The 26,585-nt window shown below is 41.7% G+C and overlaps 1 protein-coding gene across 4 annotated transcripts in view; it reads left to right on the forward strand.

The window, feature by feature from the left end:
* Positions 1-26,585, forward strand: part of DIP2C (disco interacting protein 2 homolog C) — a 689,547-nt gene that overhangs the window by 241,772 nt on the left and 421,190 nt on the right. For 3 of the 4 annotated variants that reach the window (XM_077491128.1, XM_077491125.1, XM_077491127.1), the window contains exon 2: positions 21,580-21,648. The exons of the other annotated variant lie outside the window; for it this stretch is intronic. In XM_077491128.1, coding sequence (XP_077347254.1) covers positions 21,580-21,648 — 69 coding nt within the window. The remainder of the gene's footprint in view (positions 1-21,579; positions 21,649-26,585) is intronic. 4 annotated transcript variants of the gene reach the window in all.

The raw sequence follows: 26,585 nt of genomic DNA on the forward strand, positions 1-26,585 counted from the left end.
TGATCATTCTTCAATAAAGATTTGGATGTAAATGACGATCCATGGTGTGCTGGCAAATATGTACATCTGAGGCCTACCTATAACATCTGCTTTAACAGTTTGGTTGGCACTCCAATGTAAACACTATGTAGGGGTAAAATATTGTATGGTGTTAAATTCCAGCATGTTTTTATTTAGGAAAAGGTGGAAGAGAAGCCATTGCACATATAACAAACTAAATCTCTGCATCAAAATGACTTTATATCCCGATAAGCTCCTGAAAAATGCAGGGAGAGGAAGATAGTCACAGTAAATCAGCAGTCTCCATAGTAACCCACGTTTCCCAGATTCCAAGTTTACCGCAGATCTGCGCTGCATTATAAACACTCAGAGATGGGGCAACTAATCCATTCTTCTCAATGAAATACACAGACCACTTATTTCATAAGAAATACATTCTGCCAGGGCTATCGCAAAACTTTTGTGTGCGCTTAACAAATGGAAGGTGATTTTTCTCCTCATTATTAACACCTAGCAGACATAAGAATGCCTCACCAAATAACCGTCCTTTGAATGGACTGACCTCTTCCAGCTTCGGAGCACATCTTCATGACCATTGATTACCTTTTGCTGCCTTCTATTCTGTTAACGTATTGGCTCCGGCCAAGCTGGCCGGCTTTTCAGCTGAAAATATAGACACTGGTCTAGGGGGAGGAATTCAGAAACCATGTTTGCCCACTCAGTACCTTCCTCTACATGCTGCACTGTTCTAACTCAAAGCATATGGTGGCCACATACATTCCATTTCTGCCTTACATAGGCCTTCAATGGTTGGTGTTATTTACAAAGCCTTGAAAGCCACAGATGATAACTATATTTCATCACACAACCAGGAATTGTAAACATGAATATGTTTATTACTGAGGTGACTACAGGTGAGCTTTACAGTAAATCTATACCCCAAACCAAACATGTTTTATATTGCAGCTTACCAGCAATATAAAGGCATAATGAGCTAGTATGCATAGCATACTAATAGAGCCGAATCTGCGATTTAAAAAAAAAGAAACTTGATTCACGATTCAAATCAAGGTTTTTTTTTTGATGGACACCGCGCCAGTCCTGAGGAGCTGCAGGCAGGAGTTTTTAGGCGAGGCGACTAGGTCGAAGCCGCATCCTCGCCTAAAAACTCCTGCCCGCAGCACCTCAGGAACGGCACGGTGTCAGCTGCGGTCCTGGTGAAGAAAAAAAAAATGATTTGCTGAGATTTTGAAACGATTTGACCTCTCAACTCGATTCAAGATTTCATTCGATTTTTTCCCCAGCCCTACATACTAGCTCATTATGTAATACTCCCCTGAGCTCAAATCCCTCGCTGCGGTGCCCATACACATCACTGGTGGCCAACATCACTCCTGGGGTTACTTCCGGGTATCGCGGCTCTGCATGCATGTGGTGACAGCACACTCACTAAAGAAACTGCACTTACGTGCCGCTGTTTCAGTTTGTGTCAGTGGGCATGTGCTGACGACGTCGGCAAATGCAAATACCGTGCAGCTTTAGGAGATATGCTGGATAGCCTATAATAAAGCTTACCTGTAGCACAAGGTGGTCTGTAAGGGTTTACAACCACTTTAAATGTGGTGGCTGCTATAGTTTTTCTTTCTTTCTGGCTTTTTTTTCCATTTATTTTCACCTGGTGATCCTGTGTGTAGCACACTTCCTGTCCTTGGGTAACAATGCATATAGCTCCACTGTATCTATGAAGGGTAGCACAATTGTCATACAGACTGGTCTTCAAACATGCCTGCCTTTTTTTCATCACAATTAAATGGTGTACAAATTGATTTGTTGTTTTTCAAGAAAGATAAGGTTGTTTGTGTTTTGTTTTTTCACTTCACTGGATGTAACCAGTACATTTCTGGCAAGGTCAACTGGGATCTGTACTTGCTAAAAATGTTCTTAGGCTGAAAAAAAGAAAACAAATGTAACCACTGCACAACTTTATAAGGATGTTAAGCTACACTATATCACATTTTTGTTCTTGGGGGCATTGCATTTAGTGTGTCATTATACCTTTTAGGAGAGGGTTGGTGTATCCCCCAAGGTAAGCTTGCTCTCAGTTTGGAACTTTAGGTATATGTATCAGTTTTTGCATCCTTGTGGATTTTAGAAGGAAGACCCTTTGCAGCTTTATTTTGTGTTAAGGTGGTTCTAAAAGTGGTTCTAAAGCAGGGGTCTCAAACCGGCGGCCCTCCAGCTGTTGCAAAACTACAAGGCCCATGAGGCATTGCAAAGCTCACAGTTACAAGCATGACTCCCACAGGCAGAGGCAAGATGGGACTTGTAGTTTTGCAACCGCTGGAGGGCCGCCAGTTTAAGACCCCTGTCCTAAAGCCTTAAGGTTTTTCATTTTATGCATTAAGGTGAAAAACCACCTGTGCTGCAAAATCCATTTAAAGTGGGGTACCCCCTAAAAAAAAAAAAATTAAAAGTCAGCAGCTACAAATACTGCAGCTGCTGGCTTTTAATAATCGGACACTTACCTGTCCCGGGTTCCAGCGATGCGGGGGAACGAAGCCCCCCCCTCGCTCCCCGCTCCGCTCGCGGCGCCGTCATGCATACTGTGGGCACCCGGCTGTGGCTTCACAGCCGGGCACCCACTGCGCATGCGCGAGCGGCGCAGGGCGCCGTGATACGCCGTACAGTCACCTGGGACACGTGACAGGTCCCAGGTGAATGTGCGGCGCGAGGGGAAGTGATGTCACCAGCCCGGGCAATGAAGAAGGCAGACTACGAGGGACCCCCTAGCAACCGGTATTTAGAGGTGAGTAAAAATTTTTTTTTTTGCCAATTATTTTTTTTTTGATTTTTTTAAAGATTTTTAAGTAGTTTTATTTTTTGGGGGGCAACTCCACTTTAACCACTTGCCGACCAGCCCCCGCAGCTTTACTGTGTCAGAATGGCACGGCTTGGCGAAACTACGTTACGTCGAGGCGATGTGAGTGCCAGACGAGCGTAATGACTGCCGGGCTCCCGCAATCGCTCGTGAAACATCGAGAACCGGGATCTGTGTGTGTAAACATACAGATCTCGGTTCTCTGAGAGGAGAAAAGACTGATTGTGTGTTCATACAAAGTATGAACACTGATCTCTCTCTTCCCCTAGCAAGTCCCATCCTCCCTACAGTTAGAACACATTTGACCCCTTGATCGCCCCCTAGTGTTAACCCCTTCCATGCCAGTGACATTTTTACAGTAATCAGTGCATTTTTATAGCACTGATCGCTGTATAATTGTCAGTGGTCCCAAAAATGTGTCAAAAGTGTCCAATTTGTCCACTGCAAAATAGCAGATTGCCGCCATTACTAGTAGAAAAATAATAATAAAAATGCCAGAAATCTATCCCCTAGTTTGTAAACCCTATAACGTTTTTGCTCAAGCCAATCAATAAATGCTTATTGCAATTTTTTTTTTAACAAAAATATGTAGAAGAATATATATCGGCCTAAACTGAGGACATTTTTTTTTTTTTTAACCACTTTGCATCCAGGCCAATTCTGACATTTCTCTCCTACATGTAAAATTCATAATTTTTTTGCTAGAAAATTACATAGAACCTCCAAACATTATATATGTTTTTTTTAGCAAAGACCCTAGAGAATATGATGGCGGTTGTTGCAACTTTTTATCTCACATGGTATTTGCGCAGCAATTTTTCAAACACTTTTTTTTCAGAAAAAAAAGTTTCATGCTTAAAAAAAAAAAAAGTAAAGTTAGCCCAATTTTTTTGCATAATGTGATAGAGGAAGATGCGTCAAGTAAATAGATACCCAACATGTCACGCTTCAAAATTGCACGCGCTCGTGGAATGGCGCCAAACTTTGGTATTTAAAAATTGACGCTTTAAATTTTTTTACTGGTTACATGTTTTGCAATACAGAGAAGGTCTAGGGCTAGAATTATTGCTCTCGCTCTAATGTTCGCGGTGATACCTCACATGTGTGGTTTGCACACCGTTTTCATATGTGAGCGGGACTTATGTATGCGTTCGCTTCTGCGTACGAGATCACGGGGACGGGGGCACTTTAATTACATTTTTTTTTTTTTTATTGTTAATTTTTAGTTTATTGTTAGTTTGACACTTAAAAAAAATAAAATAAAAATTGATTACTTTTATTCCTATTACAAGGAATGTAAACATCCCTTGTAATAGGAATATGGCATGATCAGACCTATTTACAGTGAGATGTGGGGTCAATAAGACCCCATATCTCACCTCTAGGCTGGGAAGCATAAAATCAACAAAAAAAAATAAAAAATCACGGCTTCCCAGCCAAGGGTGCACCGTTATTTTGAATGCAGAGGCCGAGCGTGACGTCATAACATCGCACCCGGCCTCCGAACGTTCATAGAGACTCCGGGGACCATCTGGTCCGCTGGAAATCTCTGATATCATCCGGGGGCCGGCGGATCCTGTGACCGACTCACCGATGGAAGCGGTGAGTCGGTAGAAGCACCGGAGGGCGGTGGGAGGGGGGGGCGTCCCCTCCCACCGCCCGTAAGAATGATCAAGCGGCGGAACAGCTGCTATGATCATTCTTATTGTGCAGGGAAACGCCGGCTGAAAATGCCGATATCTGAATGATGTCTGTAACCTCAGGCATCATTCAGATATAACCCTCGAAAGTCGAGGCCGTCCCAGGACGTCCTCCCTGCGCAAAGTGGTTAATGTGGGATATTATATTATATTATATTATATTTATTATAGCAAAAAGTAAAAGGTATTGTGTTTTTTTTTTTTTTTTTTTTAATTATCGCTGTTCTTTTGTTTATAGCGCAAAAAATAAAAACGGCAGAGGTGATCAAATACCACCAAAAGAAAGCTTAACCACTTAAGGACCGCCGTATTGCCATTATACGTCATCAGAATGGCACAGGCAGGCACAAGCACGTAGATGTACGTGCCTGCCTTCCAGCGGGTGGGGGGTCCGATCGGACCCCCTCCCACTGGATACGGCGGTCCGTTTCCCTCCGGGAGCGATCCGTGATGAGGGGATGGCCGTTGGTTTCTCTCGATCGCTCCTGGCCAATGACGAACTTCCTCCCACTGTGTATTGTTTACACAGGAAGGAGGAAGTGATGTCATTCTCCTTGGGGCGGTCTTTTTGACTGGACTACGAGGAGAAGACTAAAAGTAAGTGCACCAAAACACTACACTGACACATAGGTACACATAGGTACACAACCCCCCCCCCCCAATAACCCCCCCGATCGCCCCCCGATCCCCCCCGCCCCCCCTCCCCCCCCCAGTCACAGTGTCACTGATTGCATTGATCATTTCTTTACTGATCAATGCATTCAGTGTCAGTTGTAAAAGTAAAAACTGTCAGGGCAGTTAGTGTTAGGTCCAGGGTAGCCCCCTATCACCCATCAATAAAGATGTAACCCCCTGATTGCCCCTAGAGTTAACCCTTTCACCCCCTTTTGCCAGTGTCACTAAGCGATAATTTTTCTGATCGCTGCATCAGTGTCGCTAGTGTCGCTAGGTAGCTAGTTATTTTTTTAGGTTCACCGCCAGGTTTTTATAGCGCTAGGTACCCCGATATACTACCCAATAATGGTTTTAACATCCTGATTGCCCCTAGTAAACCCTTTCACCCCCTTTTGCCACTGTCACTAAGCGATCATTTTTCTGATCGCTGCATCAGTGTCGCTACTGTCGCTAGGTAGCTATTTTTTTAGGTTCACCGCCAGGTTTTTATAGCGCTAGGTACCCCGATATACTACCCAATAATGGTTTTAACATCCTGATTGCCCCTAGTTAACCCTTTCACCCCCTTTTGCCAGTGTCACTAAGCGATCATTTTTCTGATCGCTGCATCAGTGTCGCTACTGTCGCTAGGTAGCTAGTTATTTTTTTAGGTTCACCGCCAGGTTTTTATATCGCTAGGTACCCCGATATACTACCCAATAATGGTTTTAACATCCTGATTGCCCCTAGTTAACCCTTTCACCCCCTTTTGCCAGTGTCACTTAGCGATAATTTTTCTGATCGCTGCATCAGTGTCGCTACTGTCGCTAGGTAGCTAGTTATTTTTTTAGGTTCACCGCCAGGTTTTTATAGCGCTAGGTACCCCGATATACTACTCAATAATGGTTTTAACCCCCTGATTGCCCCTAGTTAACCCTTTCACCAGCGATCACAGTATAAGTGTCACTGGTGACGCTGGTTAGCCAGTTGGTTATTTAGGTTCCCCATCAGGTTTTTATATAGCGCCAGGGACCCCCATATACTACCTAATAAAAATTTGAACCCCCTGATTGCCCCTAGTTAACCCTTTCACCACTGATCACCGTATAAGTGTTACGGGTGACTCTGGTTAGTTTGCTTTTTATAGCATCAGGGCACCCACCATTTATTACCCCCTGATCACCCGGCGGGTGATATCAATTAGGTTTTAGGGTCAGGGTCTGCGTCGCCCCAGGCAGCGCTAGGTTAGTGCCAGTACCGCTAACACCCACGCGCAAAGCATACACCTCCCGTAGTGGTATAGACTCTGAACAGATCAATATCTGATCTGATCAGATCTATACTAGCGTCCCCAGCAGTTCAGGGTTCCAAAAAAACGCATTGTTAGCGGGATCAGCCCAGATACCTGCTAGCACCTGCGTTTTGCCCCTCTGCCCAGCCCACCCAAGTGCAGTATCGATCGATCACTGTCACTTACAAAACACTAAACACATAACTGCAGCGATCGCAGAGTCAGGCCTGATCCCTGCGATCGCTAACAGTTTTTTTGGTAGCATTTTATATTTAAATCCGGAAGGCAGTGCTTGGTTTTCGGGGTCCCGTACGTGGCTAGGCTCCCAAAAAGTCCCCCACGTGGTATCCCCGTACTCGGGAGAAGCAGCAGAATTTATTTTGGGGTGTAATTTGACTTCTGCCCATAGCATGTGTGAGCAATATATCATTTAGTGACAACTTTGTGCAAAAAAAAAAAAAGTTTGTAATATTCCCGCAACTTTTGGCAAAATATAAAATATTCCATGGACTCAACATGCCTCTCAGTAAATAGCTTGGGGTGTCTACTTTCCAAAATGGGGTAATTTTGGGGGGTTTTGTGCTATTTTGGCATTTTATGGCCTTCGAAACTGTGATAGGTAGTGAGGAGTTAAATCAAAAATTTGCACCCTTAGAAATCCTGAAGGTGGTGATTGGTTTTCGGGGTGCCGTGCGTGACTAGACTCCCAAAAAGTCCCACACATGTGGTATCCCCATACTCGGGAGAAGTAGCGGAATATATTTTGGGGGGCAATTCCACATATAACCATGGCATGTGTGAGCAATATATCATTTAGTGACAACTTTTTGTAAAAATTTTTTTTTTTTTTTTTTTTGTCATTATTCAATCCCTTAGGACAAAAAAAATAAATATTCAATGGGCTCAACATACCCATCAGCAATTTCCTTGGGGTGTCTACTTTCCAAAATGGGGTCATTTGGGGGGGGTTTGTACTGCCCTGCCATTTTAGCACCTCAAGAAATGAGATAGGCAGTCATAAATTAAAAGCTGTGTAAATTCCAGAAAATGTACTCTAGTTTGTAGACGCTATAACTTTTGCGCAAACCAAAAAATATACACTTATTGACATTTTTTTTTACTAAAGACATGTGGCTGAATAAATTTTGCTCTCAATGTATGACTAAAATTTAGTTTATTCGATTTTTCTTATAACAAAAAGAAGAAAATATCTTTTTTTTTTCAAAATTTTCGCTCTTTTTCCATTTATATCGCAAAAAAAAAAAATCGCAGAGGCAATCAAATACCATCAAAAGAAAGCTCTATTTGTGAGAAGAAAAGGACGCAAATTTCGTTTGGGTGCAATATTGCATGACCGCGCAATTACCAGTTAAAGCAGCGCAGTGCGAAATTGGAAAAAGACCTCTGGTCCTTAAGGTGTTTATTGGTCCGGAGCTGAAGTGGTTAATTTGTGGGGAAAAAAGGACGCAAATTGTGTCGCACGACCACGCAATTATTAGTTAAAGCGATGCAGTGCCAAATTGTAAAAAGTGCTCTGGTCAGGAAGCTAGTGAAATCTTCCGGGCCTGAAGCAGTTAAAACACACACTTTATTCCAATTGTACTATGTTGTTTTCATGTTTATTGGTCATGATTGTTTGTGGATACATATAACATTTTAGGCATAAAAAATAAAGGTCCCTCTTTCTACAGTTTAATTTATTTTTATATTTACCAGTTTTATTAGTAATTGGGATTATTAACTAATGATTGTGGATTTGTGTCCTTTTGAAAGTCATGACTGCCACTCTGATAGAATTTTAGGAAGATAGCAAATCTCCCAACGACATGGACTCAATACATACATGCAGCACTGACAGGAAATTGCGCGTCTTACTCTGATTGGAGGGGACAGCAGACACTTTGTTGCTCCCAGGACAATAGCACCATCTTGCAGACAAATTGAACGGCATGGCATACATGTTGGAAACAATTTGCTCATCATTACAGACAGCTTAAACAATGTAATGGTGCCAATTTTTAGAGGATGTTTAAAGGCAAAATTAAAGCAATTTCCTTAAAAATAACAAAAAAAAAAAGATTTTGACAATGACTTTAATTTTTTTTCTTTTTTTTTTTTTCCTTTTGCCATTTTTTGTTTAAAAGAAAAAAATGTAAACCTTTTAGTTTCTGAAGTTACGTTTAAAGCTACATTTGAAAACCAGGTATATAAGTGCACTTTTATCTTGAAGCATTGCGAATCTTATCTATGAATAATATCTGTAATTGTCTTTAAAGTGAGACAGAAATGGAAAAATGCAGACAAGGTAAATGTTCATCATTTCGTTCAGTCATACGGAAGTTATAGATGAAGTGGCAGAAAAGCTGTTTTTAAATTGTAAAATGTTCTTTGTCAAAAAAATAAATCAACTGTCTGTCCTATGAAGGTTTTAACCGCTATAGACATAGGCTGGCAATCTAGAATACAGTCCATAAAAAGGCTTTTTTTAATTGGTCCCTGATATTTAGGAGGAAGAGAAAAATCTGAATTGTTAGGTGGAGTTGGGCAGCTCAGACTGGAACAAAATATGTTCCTCCAGCTTTGATTTTCCTTAACCGCTATCAGGACCGCCCACCCCGGTTGGACACAATCACGTACCTGTATGTGCTTTCGTGTACAATGTGTAGGGGGTGCACACGCCCTGCCCCCGCTGTGATTGGATACAGCGGGATCCAATCAGCGGGTCCAGCAGCCACCACGACCTGCCGATCGTTATGTGGAGAGACGGATCAGCGGTGTGCTTATGTAAACCAGGCAAACCGCTGATCTGTCAAGGAGCAAAAGAGAGATCTTTGTGTTTCAACTAAGCCGAAACACAATCTTTCTTTTCCTCCAGTCTGTCCATCCCCCACACAGTTAGAAAGCACCTTCCAGACACACACTTAACCCCTTGATTGCCCCTGGTGTTGACCCCTTCCCTGCCAGTGTCGTTTATACAGTGATCGGTGCATTTTTTTTAGCACTGGTCCCCAAAAAGTGCCACTTAGTGTCCAATTTGTCTGCCGCAATGGCGCATTCCCGCTAAAAATCGCTGATCATCGTCAGTACTAGTAAAAACTATTTAAAAAAAAGTCCCTAAATCTATCCCATAGTTTTTGTATGCTATAACTTTTACGCAACCATTCAATATACACTTATTGGGATTTTTATTTTACCAAAAATATGTAGCAGAATACATATTGGCCTAAATTGGTGAAGAAATTCGATTTTATTTTATTGGGAATGTTTTATAGCAGAAAGTAATATATATATATATATATATATATATATATATATATATATATATATATATATATATATATATCTATATATATATATATATATATAATATTTTATTGTTCAAAATTGTCGTTTATAGCGCAAAAAATAAAAACCACTGAGGTGATCAAATAAAACAAAAGCTCTATTTGTGGGAAAAAAGAGGACATCAATTTTATTTGGGTACAGCGTCATACGACAATTGCCAGTTAAAGCAACGCAGTGCCGTAACGTAAAAAATGGCCTGCTCATGAAGTGGTTAAAGCGGGGGTGTCTAGCTTTTTGACCTTCCTGGGTCCTGGGATTGAAATAAGAGGAATTGTCTTGTGCCACATATAAAATACACTAACAATAAGAATAGCTGATGAGCAGAAAAAGCCGGTCAAGTCGGTTAATTAAGTTAATGATCACTGATATAGATAATATACCTATCTAAGTAATATAACTTATTTTATTGTAATTTTTTGTATTGTAAAAGTGGGCAACATAAAACTAGTGCGATATTTGACACCGTTTTTGATAAACGATCACATCAATATCTGGTTGGATGGATGTAGTAGCAAATGAATTTTCAAGGTGCTCATCAGATATTTTGGTTCTAATTTTGCCCCTCATGTGCTTCATACTTGAATATCGTTGCTCACAAATATAGGTACTGATGATATGAATAAGGTGTGATTGTGACGAGTGGAGTATTTGTTTCTTCCAGGAAAATAAAACGTATAAAAATCCATTAACGATACACTGTAAAAATTTTCTTCAGTCACATGTGTTCGCAAAGTGTGAACGCATTCTTACAAAAAAATGCAACATTTTTAAGCTTATGATTTTGTGTTGGGTCGCAGTTTATAGCTGTCTTGGGTAGAAGGTTGGAAACCCCTCCCTTAAAGCTTGTAAAGAAAAGTTGCAAAGTATGTCATTTTTTACAAAGTTACATTGGTCCAGCTTGTACCAATGTAACTATGCATATACCATAACAGTAGGATCCCTACAAGTTCCATGAGGCATTGCAAGGCTGACCATTACAAGCATGACACCCACAGGCAGATGCATGATGGGACTAGTTTCGCAACAGCTGGAGGGCTGCCAGTTTGAGACCCCTGCTCTAGAGCCTGGAAATCAACACACATTAACAGCTAGTTTATACTTGCTTCAAAACAAGGCTTTGGACAGGTTTTGGTAAAGTTCTCTGAATGCCAGTCAAAGCCTTTGTCACTAAATAAAATAGTTAGCTTACAGTCCTATTCACACCATGATTTTGATTTGCTTTGCTTCGCCTTCACCTCAAAAATTATACCCTTTGCCGCTTTAGCGGTGCTTCAAAGCCTCCATAGAAGTCTATGGTAAACCTCGTTTGAAGCCCCACCAAAGGCTCATCGAAGCTCCACCAAAGGCTCATCGAAGCTCCACCAAAGGCTCATCGAAGCTCCACCAAAGGCTCATCGAAGCTCCACCAAAGGCTCATCGAAGCCCCACCAAAGGCTCATCGAAGCCCCACCAAAGGCTCATCGAAACCCCACCAAAGGCTCATCGAAACCCCACCAAAGGCTCATCGTAACCCCACCAAAGGCTCATCGTAACCCCACCAAAGGCTCATCGAAACCCCACCAAAGGCTCATCGAAGCACCAAGCAAAAGCAAGGTGTAAACAGGACTGTAAGCCAACCGTTTTATTTTGTGACAGGAGCTTTGACTAGCGTTCAGAGAACTTTAACAAAGCAAGGCTAAAGCCTTGCTTTGAAGCAAGTGTAAACTAGCCCTAATAGACTCCTCTACTCCCATGATCTCCATTAGCTTACGGGCAGCCTCCTCGCTGCATTATGAACAGAGAATGTCAACCGCTTTGCACAGGTGTCTTTCAGATATTGGTTTGCATCTTTCTAATGAATGCAAAGCGTTCTCTGATTGGACGAGGTGGAGAGCATGATGTCACTTCCTCACCTCTCCACCTTGTCCAATCAGAGAACACTTTGCATTCAGTGAGAAAATGGAAACTATTCCCAGACACTTGTGAAAAGCAGTTGACATCCTGTGTTATTAATGCAACAAGGCAGCTGCTCAGTGCAGGACCCAGAAGTTAGAGATCACTACCAGAGTAGTGGTGTTTACTACAGTAAGTTCTAGCTTCAGCACGTTCAATGGTGTTTGATCGATCGGTTCTCAGTGTCAGAGCCAGCGGTAGACACTTGGGTAAGTACGATTTAAAATAAATAAATAATTCCCATACTTCTCATTTAAATGCCCCTTCTACTGGTGTTTGATCTGAACAAGTATAACTGGGTATATTTGGCCAGATTAGGGTGGGGGTATCTCAATTCAGACAGCATTGAAAGAATACTCCAAGCAGTAAGTAAAATTAGCGAATTACCTGCACCAGTGCTATATTTTATAAAATTAATATTTTGCCCCCCCCCAAAAAAAACCTTCTCCTTTGGTCCTTCTCGTTACATCTCTTATATCCAACTTCATGTTTCCTGGCCTTTTTTTCTATTTTGGATTAATCCTGGTTTCTTTCCTTATGCCTTTGCAACACTGGAAACAAACCAAGTTTATGACATGTCCTCATTTTTATCCCAGCTTGCTCCAGGCCCAACTGAGCTTTTCAGTGTTGGTTACAATCAGTGTAATTGGTAGCTTTGGAAAATTATTTTGCAGTTGAACAAATAGAAAAAAAAACTGCAGCTAGCGGTATTGCCGATTTCATCTTTGTCTTAATTTTTATTTTTAGAAAGGGGGATTAGACAATTTTATGGCTAAAAGAGAAGATGAAATGGTGTGTCCTGTATAGGGACCACGTGTAAGTGAAGAAGCAGCTATCTATCGTTATCTGCCCATAAGATACTGCTTGTAAATGTGACAGTTATGGTGTTACTTTTATTCCTTTTTATTGCTGTTATTATCACTTTTAGTGTTATTATATTTGATGCTTTTATTCTTATTTAATAAGGATATTTAAGTCTTCTGAGTGCAAACAGATTAATGTATTGGGATTTAATCTTGTGAGCTTGGATATTTTGCTTTAGTATTGCAGCATTCTGATGACAGGAAGATTAAAGTATTATGAAAAGCACTGAAGAAAGCATTTATTGGAACAGAGGTGCCCATCAGTGTCTAGAAAGACATGCAGAATAAACACTCCTGTTCTAAATATAACGTCTGAGAAATATATAGAGAACGAAAGCAAATTTATGAAGGAAACTGCAGTGACCTACAGGATCAGTTGCATGCAGCCTGTTCATTCTGTGGTTATCTCTTTGTGTACCTATGGGTACATAGTTTGTTTTTTTTGGGTGTAAAAAATAATGTTTATTACAATTGTTATTGCCTTATGCAAAAAACAAAACAAAAAAACTGTGGTTAAAGCGGAGGTCCACCCTAAAGTGGACCTTCCGCTCATCGGAACCCTCCCCCCCTCCGGCGCCACAATTGGCACCTTTCAGGGGGGAGGGGGGTGCAGATACCTGTACAGTACAGGTATCTGCACCCACTTCCGGGATAGCTATCTGCGGAAAGGGGTGTAGATTACGCCCCTTTCCGCAAGTGCACGCCCCTTTCCGCAAGTGCCCCGCTGCCTGCTGGGAAACACACAGATCCCAGAGGCAGCGGGGACCGTCCTTATTACGCAGCGTGACTCACACATGCGCAGTAGGGAACCGGGAAATGAAGCCGAAAGGCTCCATTTCCTGATTCCCATACCCAAGATGGTGGCGGCAGCACCCGAGAGACGATCTAGAGATCGGCTTCGGGTGCCGACATCGCGGGCGCGCTGGACAGGTAAGTGTCAGTATTTTAAAAGTCAGCAGCTACAGTATTTGTAGCTGCTGGCTTTTAAAAAAAAAAAAAAACGCGGAGTCCCGGCCGACTCCCGCTTTAATACTACATTTGTAAAAGAAACTCGATAGTAATTGTTTTATTTACATTTTGTTAATATTTTTATTCAGTGCTACACAATATACATTTTAATATTTTATTTAATTCTAAACCCAAATGTAAACATCTTGCAGCCTTAGCGGTCCTTGGATGTGCAGACTGCAATAGTTTTCATTTTCCAGTCTAAGTACATTTTCTGGAAGTACAGAAAAACGCCTGTTGATGCCAGAATTTGTGTCCTTGTAACTTCATGTGCACTGAACTGAAATCTGGACATGGCACATGTGCCTCCCAGCCATACTAAAACACTGAGGCACTCATAGCAGCTAGATGCCCCCCTGTGCAAGGAGCCTAAAGCCCCATACACACGGGCAGAATGTTGGGAGACATTTGCCAGTACAAAAAATACAAGCAGACATTCTGCCCATGGGTATGTAGGTCTGTCGGACATGCATGCTGGAAAACCAACATCCGACCGACTCTGTATCAGAAATCTCAGCCAATGGCGGAGAGCGCTGATCAGAGTTGCATAGTTACATAGTAGGTGAGGTTGAGAAAAGACACAAGTCCATCAAGTCCAACCTATGTGTGTGACTATATGTCAGTATTACATTGGGAAGGAGGGGCGTCCCTCCTGTCAGAACACAATAGCTCAGAGGGGGAGATCACTGAACTAACCTTGCATGGTTAGTACAGCGGCTCAAACCGGAGCTGTCACTTTTTGGGTTGCGCAAAAAAAAAACTGTAGTGTGTACAAGGCCTAAGGCCCCTTTCACATGTGATGATGCGCCCCGTGAACATCCGCTTGCTCAGCGGGGATCGCTTCGTTTATCCCCGCTGAGCCGACGGATGACCGGGCGGTCCCTGCACACTGGAACCCAGAAACCTCCCTGTCAGTTCTCCACTCTCCTCTATGGGGGACCGTCTGCCGGTGTTCATCCGATCCGCTCTGCAGACGGAAAGAAAAATAGGATTTTCCTCCGTCTGCAGAATCGGACCATTGCAGAGACGGATGATATCGATTGTCAGTGGATGTTCATTCGCTGACACCCGCTATCCCATAGGGATGCATGTATGTCCGTACTTCATCCGAAAATGGATGGATGAAATACGGACATACTGTCCGCATGTCTGAAAGGGGCCTTAGTCAGGATGCATGTTACTGGCAGGATCACCAGGTGAGAAAAAAGGAAAAAATTATAACCAAGATTGCCTAGGTTCTGATATAGACAAAAGGTTGTAAACTTTTATTATATTTATCATCAAGCAAATAGGTGAGGTGGCATAATCGCCAGAACACAGGGTAGAATGAAGCCAACAAAAAAGGAAAACAAATGCAGCCAGCACAATTAACGACAGCTGCTCCGGTGCTGTGAGTGGCCGGAACAGCGATACCCGTAAGAAGATGGCCGCTTCGTGCTACAGGGGACAGCGGTGACATCGCTGGCTCCTGTGTCAGGTAAGTGACACATAATGGGCTACTATGCGATGCATAGTAGCCCATTATGCTTTACCTTTGCAGGGAGACAAAGAGTAAGTAAACCCATTAGGGTTTACTTCCTCTTTAAGACCTCTTTCACACTGGGGCCACGACCACGTTTGCGGTAAAGCACCGCTCGTTTTAGCAGGCCTTTACTGCTGTTTAAGCGCCACTTTTTGCCCGCTAGCAGAGGGCTTTTAACCCCAAAGGAGGGGGTTAAAAACTCCTGTGTTGTGACATTTCATTCGAATGGGCAGGGTGTTTTGGAAGCACTAAATAAAGCACGCCCAACCCGCCCCAAAGATGCTGCTTGCAGGACTTTTTTGAAAGTAAGCGCACCGCCCGTGTGGAAAGTCGCACTTGAATGAATGGGAGGCGGTTTTCAGGTGCTTAGCAGACGATATTTCCCGCTTAAAGCGCCTGAAAGCCGCCCCAGTGTGAAAGGGGTCTAAATGTCCTGATAGCAATTTTTGATATAAAAACACTGCTTTATGAACTTGTAAAATGAAAATGTAATTGAACAGAAACGTTTATAGTTTCCCTTTGCTTATCCAAGCATTTGTTAAATGTTCTTTAAAATGAGGTGTCATTAATGAGAATCTCAATTCATGCTCTGTGCAGTTCAACTTTAATTTTGCTATGGACCTGAGAGAACTTGGCAGGTCAGATTAATTATTATTCTTATTGTTTTTTTTTTTTTTATTCAGTAAATTTTTTCCTCTAAATGTATGTATTAAAAGTTTTACTGCTTCCACTGAATACAAAGCAGATGTGAATGTAGCCTAATTGGTCTTCCCTCCCCTCCCCCCAGATCTTTTTTTCTCTCAAGGCATTATTCCGATATGCTTTAGAATGAAATGTTTTCTGGAAGATAAATTGCTAATTGCACCTAGCAATTCCCATCTGTGTAGATAAACTTATACAAAATAGAAAAGTGCAAAGAATGTTCTAGTTGGAGGGGAGAAAATATGAAAGCAGAAAACCATTGTGTTATATGGAGACCTTCTGTTCTATGGGCCGCCTCTTATTGGAGGCCCGTGACCCCCTGCCAGTGTAGAGCAGGCTTACAGTTCCTTGCGCCCTAAATTTTGCATACCAGCCATTTATTTTGATTGAAATACTTTTATTTTTTTACCTTTTTTTATTTTGGAATGATTATTCTTTAAAGCGGAGCTCCAGTCTCCCCCCCCAACAAATACTGTAGTTGCTGACTTTTAATATTAGGTCACTTACCTATCCAGGGATCCTGCGATGTCGGCACTTGAGACGATTCATCAGTCGGCTTCGGGTGCAGGCGCCGGGCGTCTTAGGTTAGGGAAACCAGCAGCTAAGCCTTCTGGCTTTACAACCGGTTTCCTACTGTGCATGCTTGAGTCGCCCCAGGGTTTTTTGAATGGTCCTGCATTTTTCTTGGACTTAAGTGTGTCCCAGAAGGCTGCTGTAGGGAGAAGGAGGGGCCGGACACTGTCATAGATCGCGGCAGTGTTCTGAGCAAGAAGTGGAAACGGGTACCTGTCAAAACCAGGTACCCACTCCCCCCTCCCGTCAACAAAACTGACAGATGTGGCAGTGGCGGGAGGATGCAAACAAGTGGAGCTTCCCTCCTTTGGGAAAATACAAAGCTACTGTGTTTCAGGAAGCACAGAACACCCTCCTAAAATTGAATATCTAACTGGTATATATTACATACACACAAACCTGCCCCTACAGTTCAGCGAGACATACACCTTACCAAAGCCCAGGGATATGCAATTAGCGGACCTCCAGCTCTTGCAGAACTACAAGTTCCATGAGGCCTAGCAAGACTTTGAGAGCCACAAGCATGACACCCAGAGGCATGATGGGACTTGTAGTTTTGCAACAGCTGGAGGTCCACTAATTGCATATCCCTGCCATCACCTTTAACATACCATTTATTTCAAAAACATGTTTCAGATATGCTTACATGCACAGTTTCCCAACAAAGTGACAAATAATGGTGGGAGTTAAACATACCTAATAAACCTCCAAAGCAAAAAGAAAGAGGAAAGGGGGTAAAGGTAAACTTTAAAGCACAGCTTCACCCAAAGGAGGGAAGCTCCACTTGTTTGCATCCTCCCGCCACTGCCACATCTGTCAGTTTTGTTGACGAGAGGATGCAAACAAGTGGAGCTTCCCTCCTTTGGGTGAAGCTGTGCTTTAAAGTTTACCTTTACCCCCTTTCCTCTTTCTTTTTGCTTTGGAGGTTTATTAGGTATGTTTAACTCCCACCATTATTTGTCACTTTGTTGGGAAACTGTGCATGTAAGCATATCTGAAACATGTTTTTGAAATAAATGGTATGTTAAAGGTGATGGCAGGGATATGCAATTAGTGGACCTCCAGCTTTTGCAAAACTACAAGTCCCATCATGCCTCTGGGTGTCATGCTTGTGGCTCTCAAAGTCTTGCTAGGCCTCATGGAACTTGACTTTTGCAGGGTCATGCAACACTGTACCCAAATAAAACTGATATCCTATTTTCCCATCATTTGAGCTTTCTTTTGGTGGTATTTGAGATCACCTCTGCATTTTTTTCTGCGCTATAAACAAAAAAAGACTGACAATTTTGAAAAACATTTTTTTTAACTTTCTGCTATAAAACATAAAAAAAAAATTTAAATGTGAAAATCTAATTTCTTAGGAAATGTATCCTGTTACTTATTTTTGATAAAAAGAAATCCCAATAAGCATATATTTATTGATTTTGCACTAAAGTTTTATAGTGTCTACAAACGATTTGATATTTTTATTTATTACTACTAATGGCGGCGATCAGCGACTTATGGCGGGAATGCGTTATTGCAGCAGACATTTTGACACTTTTTGGGGACCAGTGACACCAATACAATTCACTGTACTATTGACACTGGCTGGGAAGGGGATAGATAGCATCAGGGGCAATCAAAGGGATAACTGTGTGCTTAGCCAGTGTTTTGCTATACTGTGGGAGGTGCTTTTACTGGGGAAAGAGATGGAGGGACACAAATTCCATCCCTTCCCTCCTGTCATAATGGTGATCTGGCTTGTTTTACTCTGCCTAACGATCAGCGGTTGCCGGCGGACATCGTGTACAGCGCACCTGCTGTTCAGCTTCTGTTGTTGTAATCGCAGCAGAAGTGAGCTGCCGGCGGAGCACATGCACACCCCCTACCTGGGAGAGCCTGATCACGTATATATATGTGATTTGCTGCACAGGTGCTGCCCTGTAGCACTAAAACTGCTGTAGGGTGGATCTGAAGTGGTTAAAATCAATCACATCATTCAAATACCAAAAGTTTTTGCTTATATTTTGCTTGTTTTTTTGTTGTGTGGAGGAGCCCATTTCTGGATGCACACGTTAATCTACACATTTTTATCTTTTTAGTTTAAATTTTGTAGTTTATTTTGTGGCAACATTTTTTTATTATTTTTTAATAAAGCAAAGATTTGACAAAACTTTAGAAATATGGGATGTAAAGAACCATGGACATCATCTATAGCAGGGGTCTCCAAACTGCGGCCCGAGGGCCAGATGTGGCCCTTTGCTAGCCATTATCCGGCCCTTGGGGCACTATTCCCCCCACTGATGCCAACAATAGGGCACTATTTCTTCCACCGACACCAATTCCTTCTACTAATAGGGGCACTACTACTCCTATTGACCCCCAAACCTGAGGCCAAATTTATTCTCGTGCCGAGCCTGTGACATTTTCTGCCCCTGCTGGCCACAATCTGGCCCTCCTAAAGTCTGAAGGACAATAAGCTGGCCCTTTGTTTGAAAAGTTTAGAGACCCCCTGATCTATAAGATCTTTGCATTCAGCAAATTTGTGTTTTGTAAACCCAAACACTAAGCTCTCATATAAGCTTTAACATGTTGACGCCATTTCAAAAGCCATTTCAGTGTTCAATATTTTTAAAGATGAATTCCAGGTATGGTAAAGGCATAGGTACATAGATACATTGGTTCAAGCTGGACCAATGTAACGATTTAAAATATACCTTAGCTGGAATTCACCTTTAAATTTGCCACTTTCATTAAAATCTTCCTGGTGCTCCTGCCATAAAGATCCTTATTCAGGCACTTTCTGTTAATTGTGCAACAATTCTGTGTCCCTGTTTTTAAATAATGCTCCTATATTGTAATCTTCTAATCCAAACTCTTTGGAGATTACAACAAGCCACGCTGTCACACAGGATCTACTGTTGTCACCATCAGGAAGCCAACCCTGAGAAATGGCAAGCAGTCATCACTTGAGTAAATGTAAACAAGAAGTGACCACAACAAAGGGTGAAAAAAAATGACGTAGCGTAACTTTACTGCTAAAAAAAAAAAATAGTTGTACCATTAATACTTATACGGCACCACAAACGTTACACAAATTTAGACGGGTAGGTCAAGTCCACAGATTTATCTTTTTATAAAGCCAGAATTGAAAATGAAGTTGCCAAAAATTCCAACCAACTGAATGCCAAAGCCTTGGAGAATTGGCCCACCTTAAAGTGAACCTGTGGCCAGGCTATGGACAACCCAATCTGTCCATAGCCTGTCCATTTTTTTCATTATATACTGTGTATCCTTAAACTGCTTTTCTCAGTACTGGCTTTATTGCATTTTCTCTGCTTAAACAACTGCGTCCGTCTGTCTTCCTGATCTTAAGTTCTGACAGACATCTGTATGTTCGTGCCTTGCACTTAGGACTACATGCTAATGCCTAGACGCTGCCTCCACCCATGTGCACAGGCAGTCTGACATGTAAGTAAAAAGCAGCCTGGAGCAGATCTCAATCCTTATGATGGGGGGCAGAGCACAGGCATGTCTTGGAGGTGAAGCACAGATGTGTAGTCTTCTGCTGATGGGTGTGTGCTTGCCCACGCGTCAGCCAGTGAATTGGAATGCAAAGGCTGATGGGACATGTAGTCCTGAAACCTATGGCCACATGATGCAGAAGAGCACACTCCCCCCTACAATTGGGTATCCGCATGATGGAGATATGTGGCACATAAATATGTGGGGTTATGCACATTTTTTTGTAAAAAATGATTAATGGATTTGTTATTGATTTATCTTATGGATTTTATTCATGTAAATTGTTAGAAAAACTTTAACAAAAATTAAACAAGCTTAAAAAATAGCCCTTGCTGATCAATGTAGCTTCAGTCACTGTGGAGAAATGAATTCTCAAATTTCACAGCAGAGGCACTGAAGTTAAGTCTCTCAGCAGCTCAACTCACCCTGCTCTCCTCTCACTGAGCACCCGTTACGGGTTTACTTTAGAGATTAGAAGTCTGCCAAGTCAATGCTGGGATGGGAAGCAGGGGGAGCTGAGCTGCCTGAGTTGACTTGAATAGCTTCCGTACTTTTGCTATGAAGAATGAACTGCTCCAGAGTGCCCACAGCTATAAAAGTCAGTCAGGGCTTGTTTTAAAGCTTGTTTTCTGCTTATTAAGTATATGTAAATACTTGAATATCCAAAGCTTGGCCACAAGTACCCATTATGCAAAAGCAGACCATGTGACTTACCAAAATGTTCCACATTTGTGTGATGAAATAAAGAAAGCTTTAGAAAGGTTAAAACTGCAGAGTATAATAAAGAATGCAACAAAAGCTGTGACAATTGAAGTATAACTAAAGGCAACTTTTTTTAGTTTTGGATGAAGTGGAGAGGGATTAGAACACGTCAGTTTTTTTATTTGATGTCTGTGTCCCCTTTAATTCCATTAAAAAAATTTGTGTTGTCACCAAAACAGAAATAGAGGAAATCTTCCAATTGGGACACTAGTTCTAGTGACCCTGGTGACAACCAGGAATTCCCTCGCTTTGGAGGGATCTCCTCTCACTTTTTGTTTTAGCTATGGGACCGGAAGTGAAGGGAAATCTTCCTAATGGGGCACAGATGGCAAAAATGAAACTGTCAGGAGTTATAACCCTCCCTTACTTTATCCAAAATGGGGAAAACAAAGTTATGCCTTTAATTATATTTTAGAGAATTGGAGAATGGAAATTAAAGCGAGTGGGTGGGTGAAGGTTTAGTCATTGATAACAAAATGGAAAATTGAATGATGTTACCTTACAAAATGTGTTCTCCACACATAGCCCCTAGCCCCATTCACACACATCCACTAATCAAAGGACAGCGAGGTAGACCAGCTGTTATGGGTCCAGCATTCAATGCACTTTCCAAAAAGGCAAGGAACTTTATTTTCAAAACAGATATTCTCAAAACTGGCCTAAACTGAATTAGTATGTGGAAAAAAAATTATTGTAATATCAATTATTTTTCTTTGGTATTAATTTTTCTATAGTTTTTTATGTTTTTTATTTGAAAGGGCAAGTTTAATGAATTTAAATAATGTATTGCCTTTTGAAGTTGAATTTTACTAGCTTTCTCTTCCACAATAACTGTTTTCCAGGTCATCCATGTATCTCGGGTCCCTCAGCAATGAGATGGCATGGGAGGTCTTGGAAAACAGCAGCATTATGTAAGAAGGATTCATACATATTTTCAACTTTTTTGATTGTGTTTGTGGTGTGTTTGCGACGTCCTCTTTGCCAGTGTAATCACTGTGATTTATTTCTGCAATCATGCAATGTTGTGCTCTGGGGTGTGTACCAATCAGTAAGCCCCTTCATGGTGACAAAGAGAAATTAGTCTTAAAAAGTGAGCCAGAAGCCTGTTCGCGGTCTAATCACTGTGACATGAAATACCAGTCACTGGCATGTCGTTTCACTTGTTGATTACCTATTGATCTGACTGCTACGACTAATGCTATGCGGCATTATATGTGAAATTCTAAATTTACACACACCGTTATTTTAATGACAAAGTGGCAAAATGAAATGGAGAAATAAACACAAAACCCATTCTGCTTTTAGTTTTTATTACTGCCATTTTTACAGTGCTGTATTGCGTTCATTTTCACTACTGACTTCTGACTGTGGGGCAGCCATTGTCCTTAACAGCACAACTCACCTGGGGTAAAGTTTTGTTTAAGAATTGGAGATAACCAATGCTGTGGATTGGCCAAGACAGCACAATTCATGGTGACTTGACTACAATAGAAATGCTTTCACTGTTCACACAAAACTTTATCATGATACCCCTGTTGAGGTCTGTAGCTCAATAAAATGGCTTTCCTGTAAGCCGAAATATGGAAAGTAAGAATGGCTACAGGATAAAGTGACATATTGGGTTAATGTTGTATAAAATAATAATTTAAAAAAATAATAATAAAAAATGGCACCATGAATCAAAAGTGGGCACAGGCATCTTTTTGTAACTTTTATCTGTTCCCAGTAGCCCTGACACCCAGGTCACTCTAAAGCTAGTCATACACCGATCAAGATATGTTTGGTCCAGCAAGGACTGGCCAATTTCTATCAATGTGTGATCTCCTCCACTGTTTAACTGACTTATGCTGAAGGGACATGCTGGAAAAATTTCCATTGATCACCAGCTGCAGCCAATTACCTGCAGCTGCTGATCCATGTGTTCTGACAATGGCAGGTGCCACTATCTGAGTACAATGTCATGAAGGGTGGGGGTGATTCTTCTATACACTTCGTTTGTGTGGATGGAAGAATCTTTTCATTTTTTTTTTCATTCATCCCCTCTGGCTGAATGAAAAAACCTAATGCCGCGTACACATGACCGGACTTTCTGGCAGGCTAGGTCTGATGGTCTTCCCGGCGGACTTTCAGCAGAGTTCCGACGGACTTTCTGAATGAATGGACTTGACCACACACGAGCGTACGAAGTCTGTTCAAAAGTCTGTTCATTTTGAAGTGATGACGTAAGACGGGACTAAAAAAGGAAGTTCAATAGCCAGTAGCCAATAGCTTCCCTTGCGTCGTATTTGGTCCATCGGACCAGCATACAGACGAGCGTTTTTTCCGATAGGAATTGAGTCAGTTGGACAGATTTGTAACATGTTCTATTTCTAGGTCCATCAGATTTTTATAATGAAAAACAATCGGATTAGCCCACACATGATCGGATTGTCCGGACTGATTCCGTCAGCCCTAGTCTGCCAGAAAGTCCGGTCATGTGTACGCGGCATAACAGTGTTTGGCCCAGCCTAAGGCCTTGTTCACACGGCTTCAGCTTGTATAAAAGGTGTGTGCATTGCAAGCTTTCACAAGGTATTTGTAAAGCTTTCGTCAATATTATGTGGACTTGTTAAGCCTTTAAAAATTGTTCCACCATGTGGGTGTTAAACACAGATTTTAATTGGGAGTGTTGACTGTCCTGTAGGTTTCAGCAGGCTTTCCACAAGTAGTGCTGAAGCTTGCTATCAGTCTTTTTGAAATGTCAGAACTCTTGTTAAGATCTGTGTCATCCCCATACTGAAACTAACTGGTTCTTTGAAAGCATCAGAACGCTTCTTGAAATGTGCCTAAGGTTTTGCAAATGCTTTTTAAAAGCTTGCCGCACACACCACTCTTTTTTATGCTTGCTAAAGCTAAAGTGAACAAGGCCTAATAACTACTGTCTTAAGTAAAAAGTCGATGCTTGTCAGCTGCCATTTCTTTTTGTCAGTCCTTATAAGAACTTTTCCGTTTTGCCTTTTCAGGACAAAATGATAGGTTCTCTTTAAAGTATAACCCCTCACCTGCTGATGCGTGCCTTTGCCATACATTAGAGCCCTTAGTAAATATCCGGTGCTGCCGGGTATGGGGAGAACATTCAGCCAGATGTTCATGATCCATTATGACTAAACCTTATATTTGGAAGCCTGAGTCAAAGAGAACTGTGTATTAAGTAAAGTTTGAAAATGCATTAGTAACTGTAATTTTCCTGTTTTTAGGTTCTGATGCTGAGCTAGATATTTTGTATGTCTCCTTCCACATGTATTAAATAAATCCCAAGCCCTGTAGCGGTTGTCCCAATGTATGAAAATGTGTTTGATATGTTGATTTTTGGTTTGCAATCTGGGTTTTCATTGAATATTTGAGTAGTGGGCTCACTGTTGGGTGGTATGTGAAGAGCCTTGTTCTTAGAATTGCCAAACTTCTTATACTTTTTAATCACCTGCTGGTACTTGCCTTTGGCATGCTCCCCTTTCATTGCATTAGAGCTCTTGGTAAATAGCCGGCGCTGCTGGGTCGGGGGGGGGGGGGGGGGGCATGTGACCTTCCCTGCTTCCTATAAGATTGCAATATTTGGGCCAGAGTTGCTTAAACGCTGCCATGTGAGGGAAGGGGGACAGTCACTAACTCTGTGTAAGCTTCAACACAGAGCTTACACTGAGTTTGGACTCCTGAATCTGACTGAGAATTGGAACAAAAGAGGGTTCAGTTTACCCTTTAAATACATGCCCATTGTCTACACTTTTCTCATCTTCCTACTAAAAGGAGAATCAATGGGAGCAGTACTCAGTCTGAATGCAGTTTGTGATGACTTTTTTTATACATGTTCTGGATAAATTATGGCTAAACCCAATATTCATAAGCCTGAGTCAAAGAAAATTATGTATAAAGCAGTTTCAAAATGATTTAGTAACTGTAATTTTCCTGCCTTTAGGTTCTAATGCTGAGCTAGATATTTTGTATGTCTCCTTCCAAACATCATGTATAACCCTATGTTGTATAGCAGTTGCCCCAATGTATAAAAATGTTTTTTGATATGTTGATTCTTGGTTTGCAAACGTGTTTTCAGTGAATATTTGAGTAGTGGGCTTACCGTTGGGTGGTATGTATAGGCTTGTTCTTAGAATTGCCAAACTTCTTAGAATTTTTAAAAAGTAAACCTCTTGCCAATCTCTGTACTCCACACTTGTGATGTAAAAACAACTTAAAAATTTCCATTGTGTACATCATATTTAAGTGTATTTTTAATGGTAAACATGCCCTTGATAGTAATATAAGAGCATGGGTGTTTTCCTCAATACTAGAAGATATGGGTAGATATGTGTGGTGTAACTCAACCCAAACTTTAACTGCTAATGGTTGATGTTGATATATCTCAAAGTAAAGTATCTGAGGGAGGTTTGATCATACCCCGTTTCTTTTAGATAGTACCCTTTGACCACCATATGGATGTACAAAACAGGGGACAATGTTTAAGGTTCTCTGTTTGATCACCTGTTAAATTGTTCTACTATGTGATTTGATCACTTTGCATACTCTGAACAATGTGGATTTGGGTATATTGTCACTTGAATTCTAATGCAATTTAAAAGTATTTTTTTAAGCAGTTGTGGCACATGAAAATATGCCTAAAAAAGAAAAGCTGGCAGCCAACTTGCTTTGGCTTTTTCTTGATGCCCATGTTTATTGGCATTGAAAAAGTGCCTGCTGGCTTTTGCAGTGGACTGACTGGCTCCCTATCCTTGCGTTACTCATTTCAGCAAAATAAAAATATCAATCAGGCTAGTAATTTCTACTTAGCATAAGTAAAATGATTGCTGGTCAAGGTCTAAGATTAACACAGTGGTTTGGTGGTTATGCCTTTAGGCACTGTGGTCCTTGAATTAAATCTTGCCTGGACACAATCTACATAAAGTTTGCATATTCTCCCTGTGTTTCTATGGCTTTTCTCTGGGTGCTCCAGTTTTCTCCCACTCTCCAAAGACTTGCTGGTAGGTAATTGGCCCCTATCTAAATTAGCCCCAGTATGTGTACAAATAGGCTATGACCATGTGTTATCACAATCTACATACCAATCAAAAGCTGAACAATTGGGGGTGTGGGGGGGGGGTTGTGGGTTGATGAAAGACCTGGTAACCTACCTCCAAAAGGCCTTAAAGCAAGTCAGACATGATGCCCAGAAGGCTGGCTCATAATGCCCAGAGACAAATCAATAGAAATACTGTATCTCACAAAAGTGAGTACACCCCACACATAAATTTGCTGTCCTCTCAAAATAACTCAACGCACAGCCATTAAAGTCTAAATCGCTGGTAACAAAAGTGAGTACACCCCTAATTGAAAATGTCCAAATTGGGCTCAAAGTGTCAATATTTTGTGTGGCCCCCATTATTTTCCAGCAATGCCTTAACCCTCTTGGGCATGGCGTGCATCAGAGCTTCACAGGTTCCACTGGAGTCCCCTTCCACTCCCCCAGGACCACATCACGGAGCTGGTGGATGTTAGAGACCTTGCGCTCTTCCACCTTCCATTTAAGGATGCCCCACAGATGCTCAATAGGGTTTAGGTCTGGAGACATGCTTGGCCAGTCCATCACTTTTACCCTCAGCTTGTTTAGCAAGGCAGTGGTCATCTTGGAGGTGTGTTTGGGGTCATTATGTTGGAATAGTGCCCTGCGGCCCAGTCACCGAAGGGAGGAGATCATGCTCTGCTTTAGTATGTCACAGTACATGTTGGCATTCATGATTTCCTCAATGAACTGTAGCTCCCCAGTGCCGGCAGCACTCATGTAGCCCCAGACCATGACATTCCTACCACCATACTTGACTGT

The sequence above is a fragment of the Lithobates pipiens genome, unplaced genomic scaffold (genome assembly GCF_037356315.1).
Source record: "Lithobates pipiens isolate NorthernLeopardFrog02 unplaced genomic scaffold, aLitPip1_a1.2 Scaffold_19, whole genome shotgun sequence".
Lineage (NCBI taxonomy): Eukaryota > Metazoa > Chordata > Amphibia > Anura > Ranidae > Lithobates > Lithobates pipiens.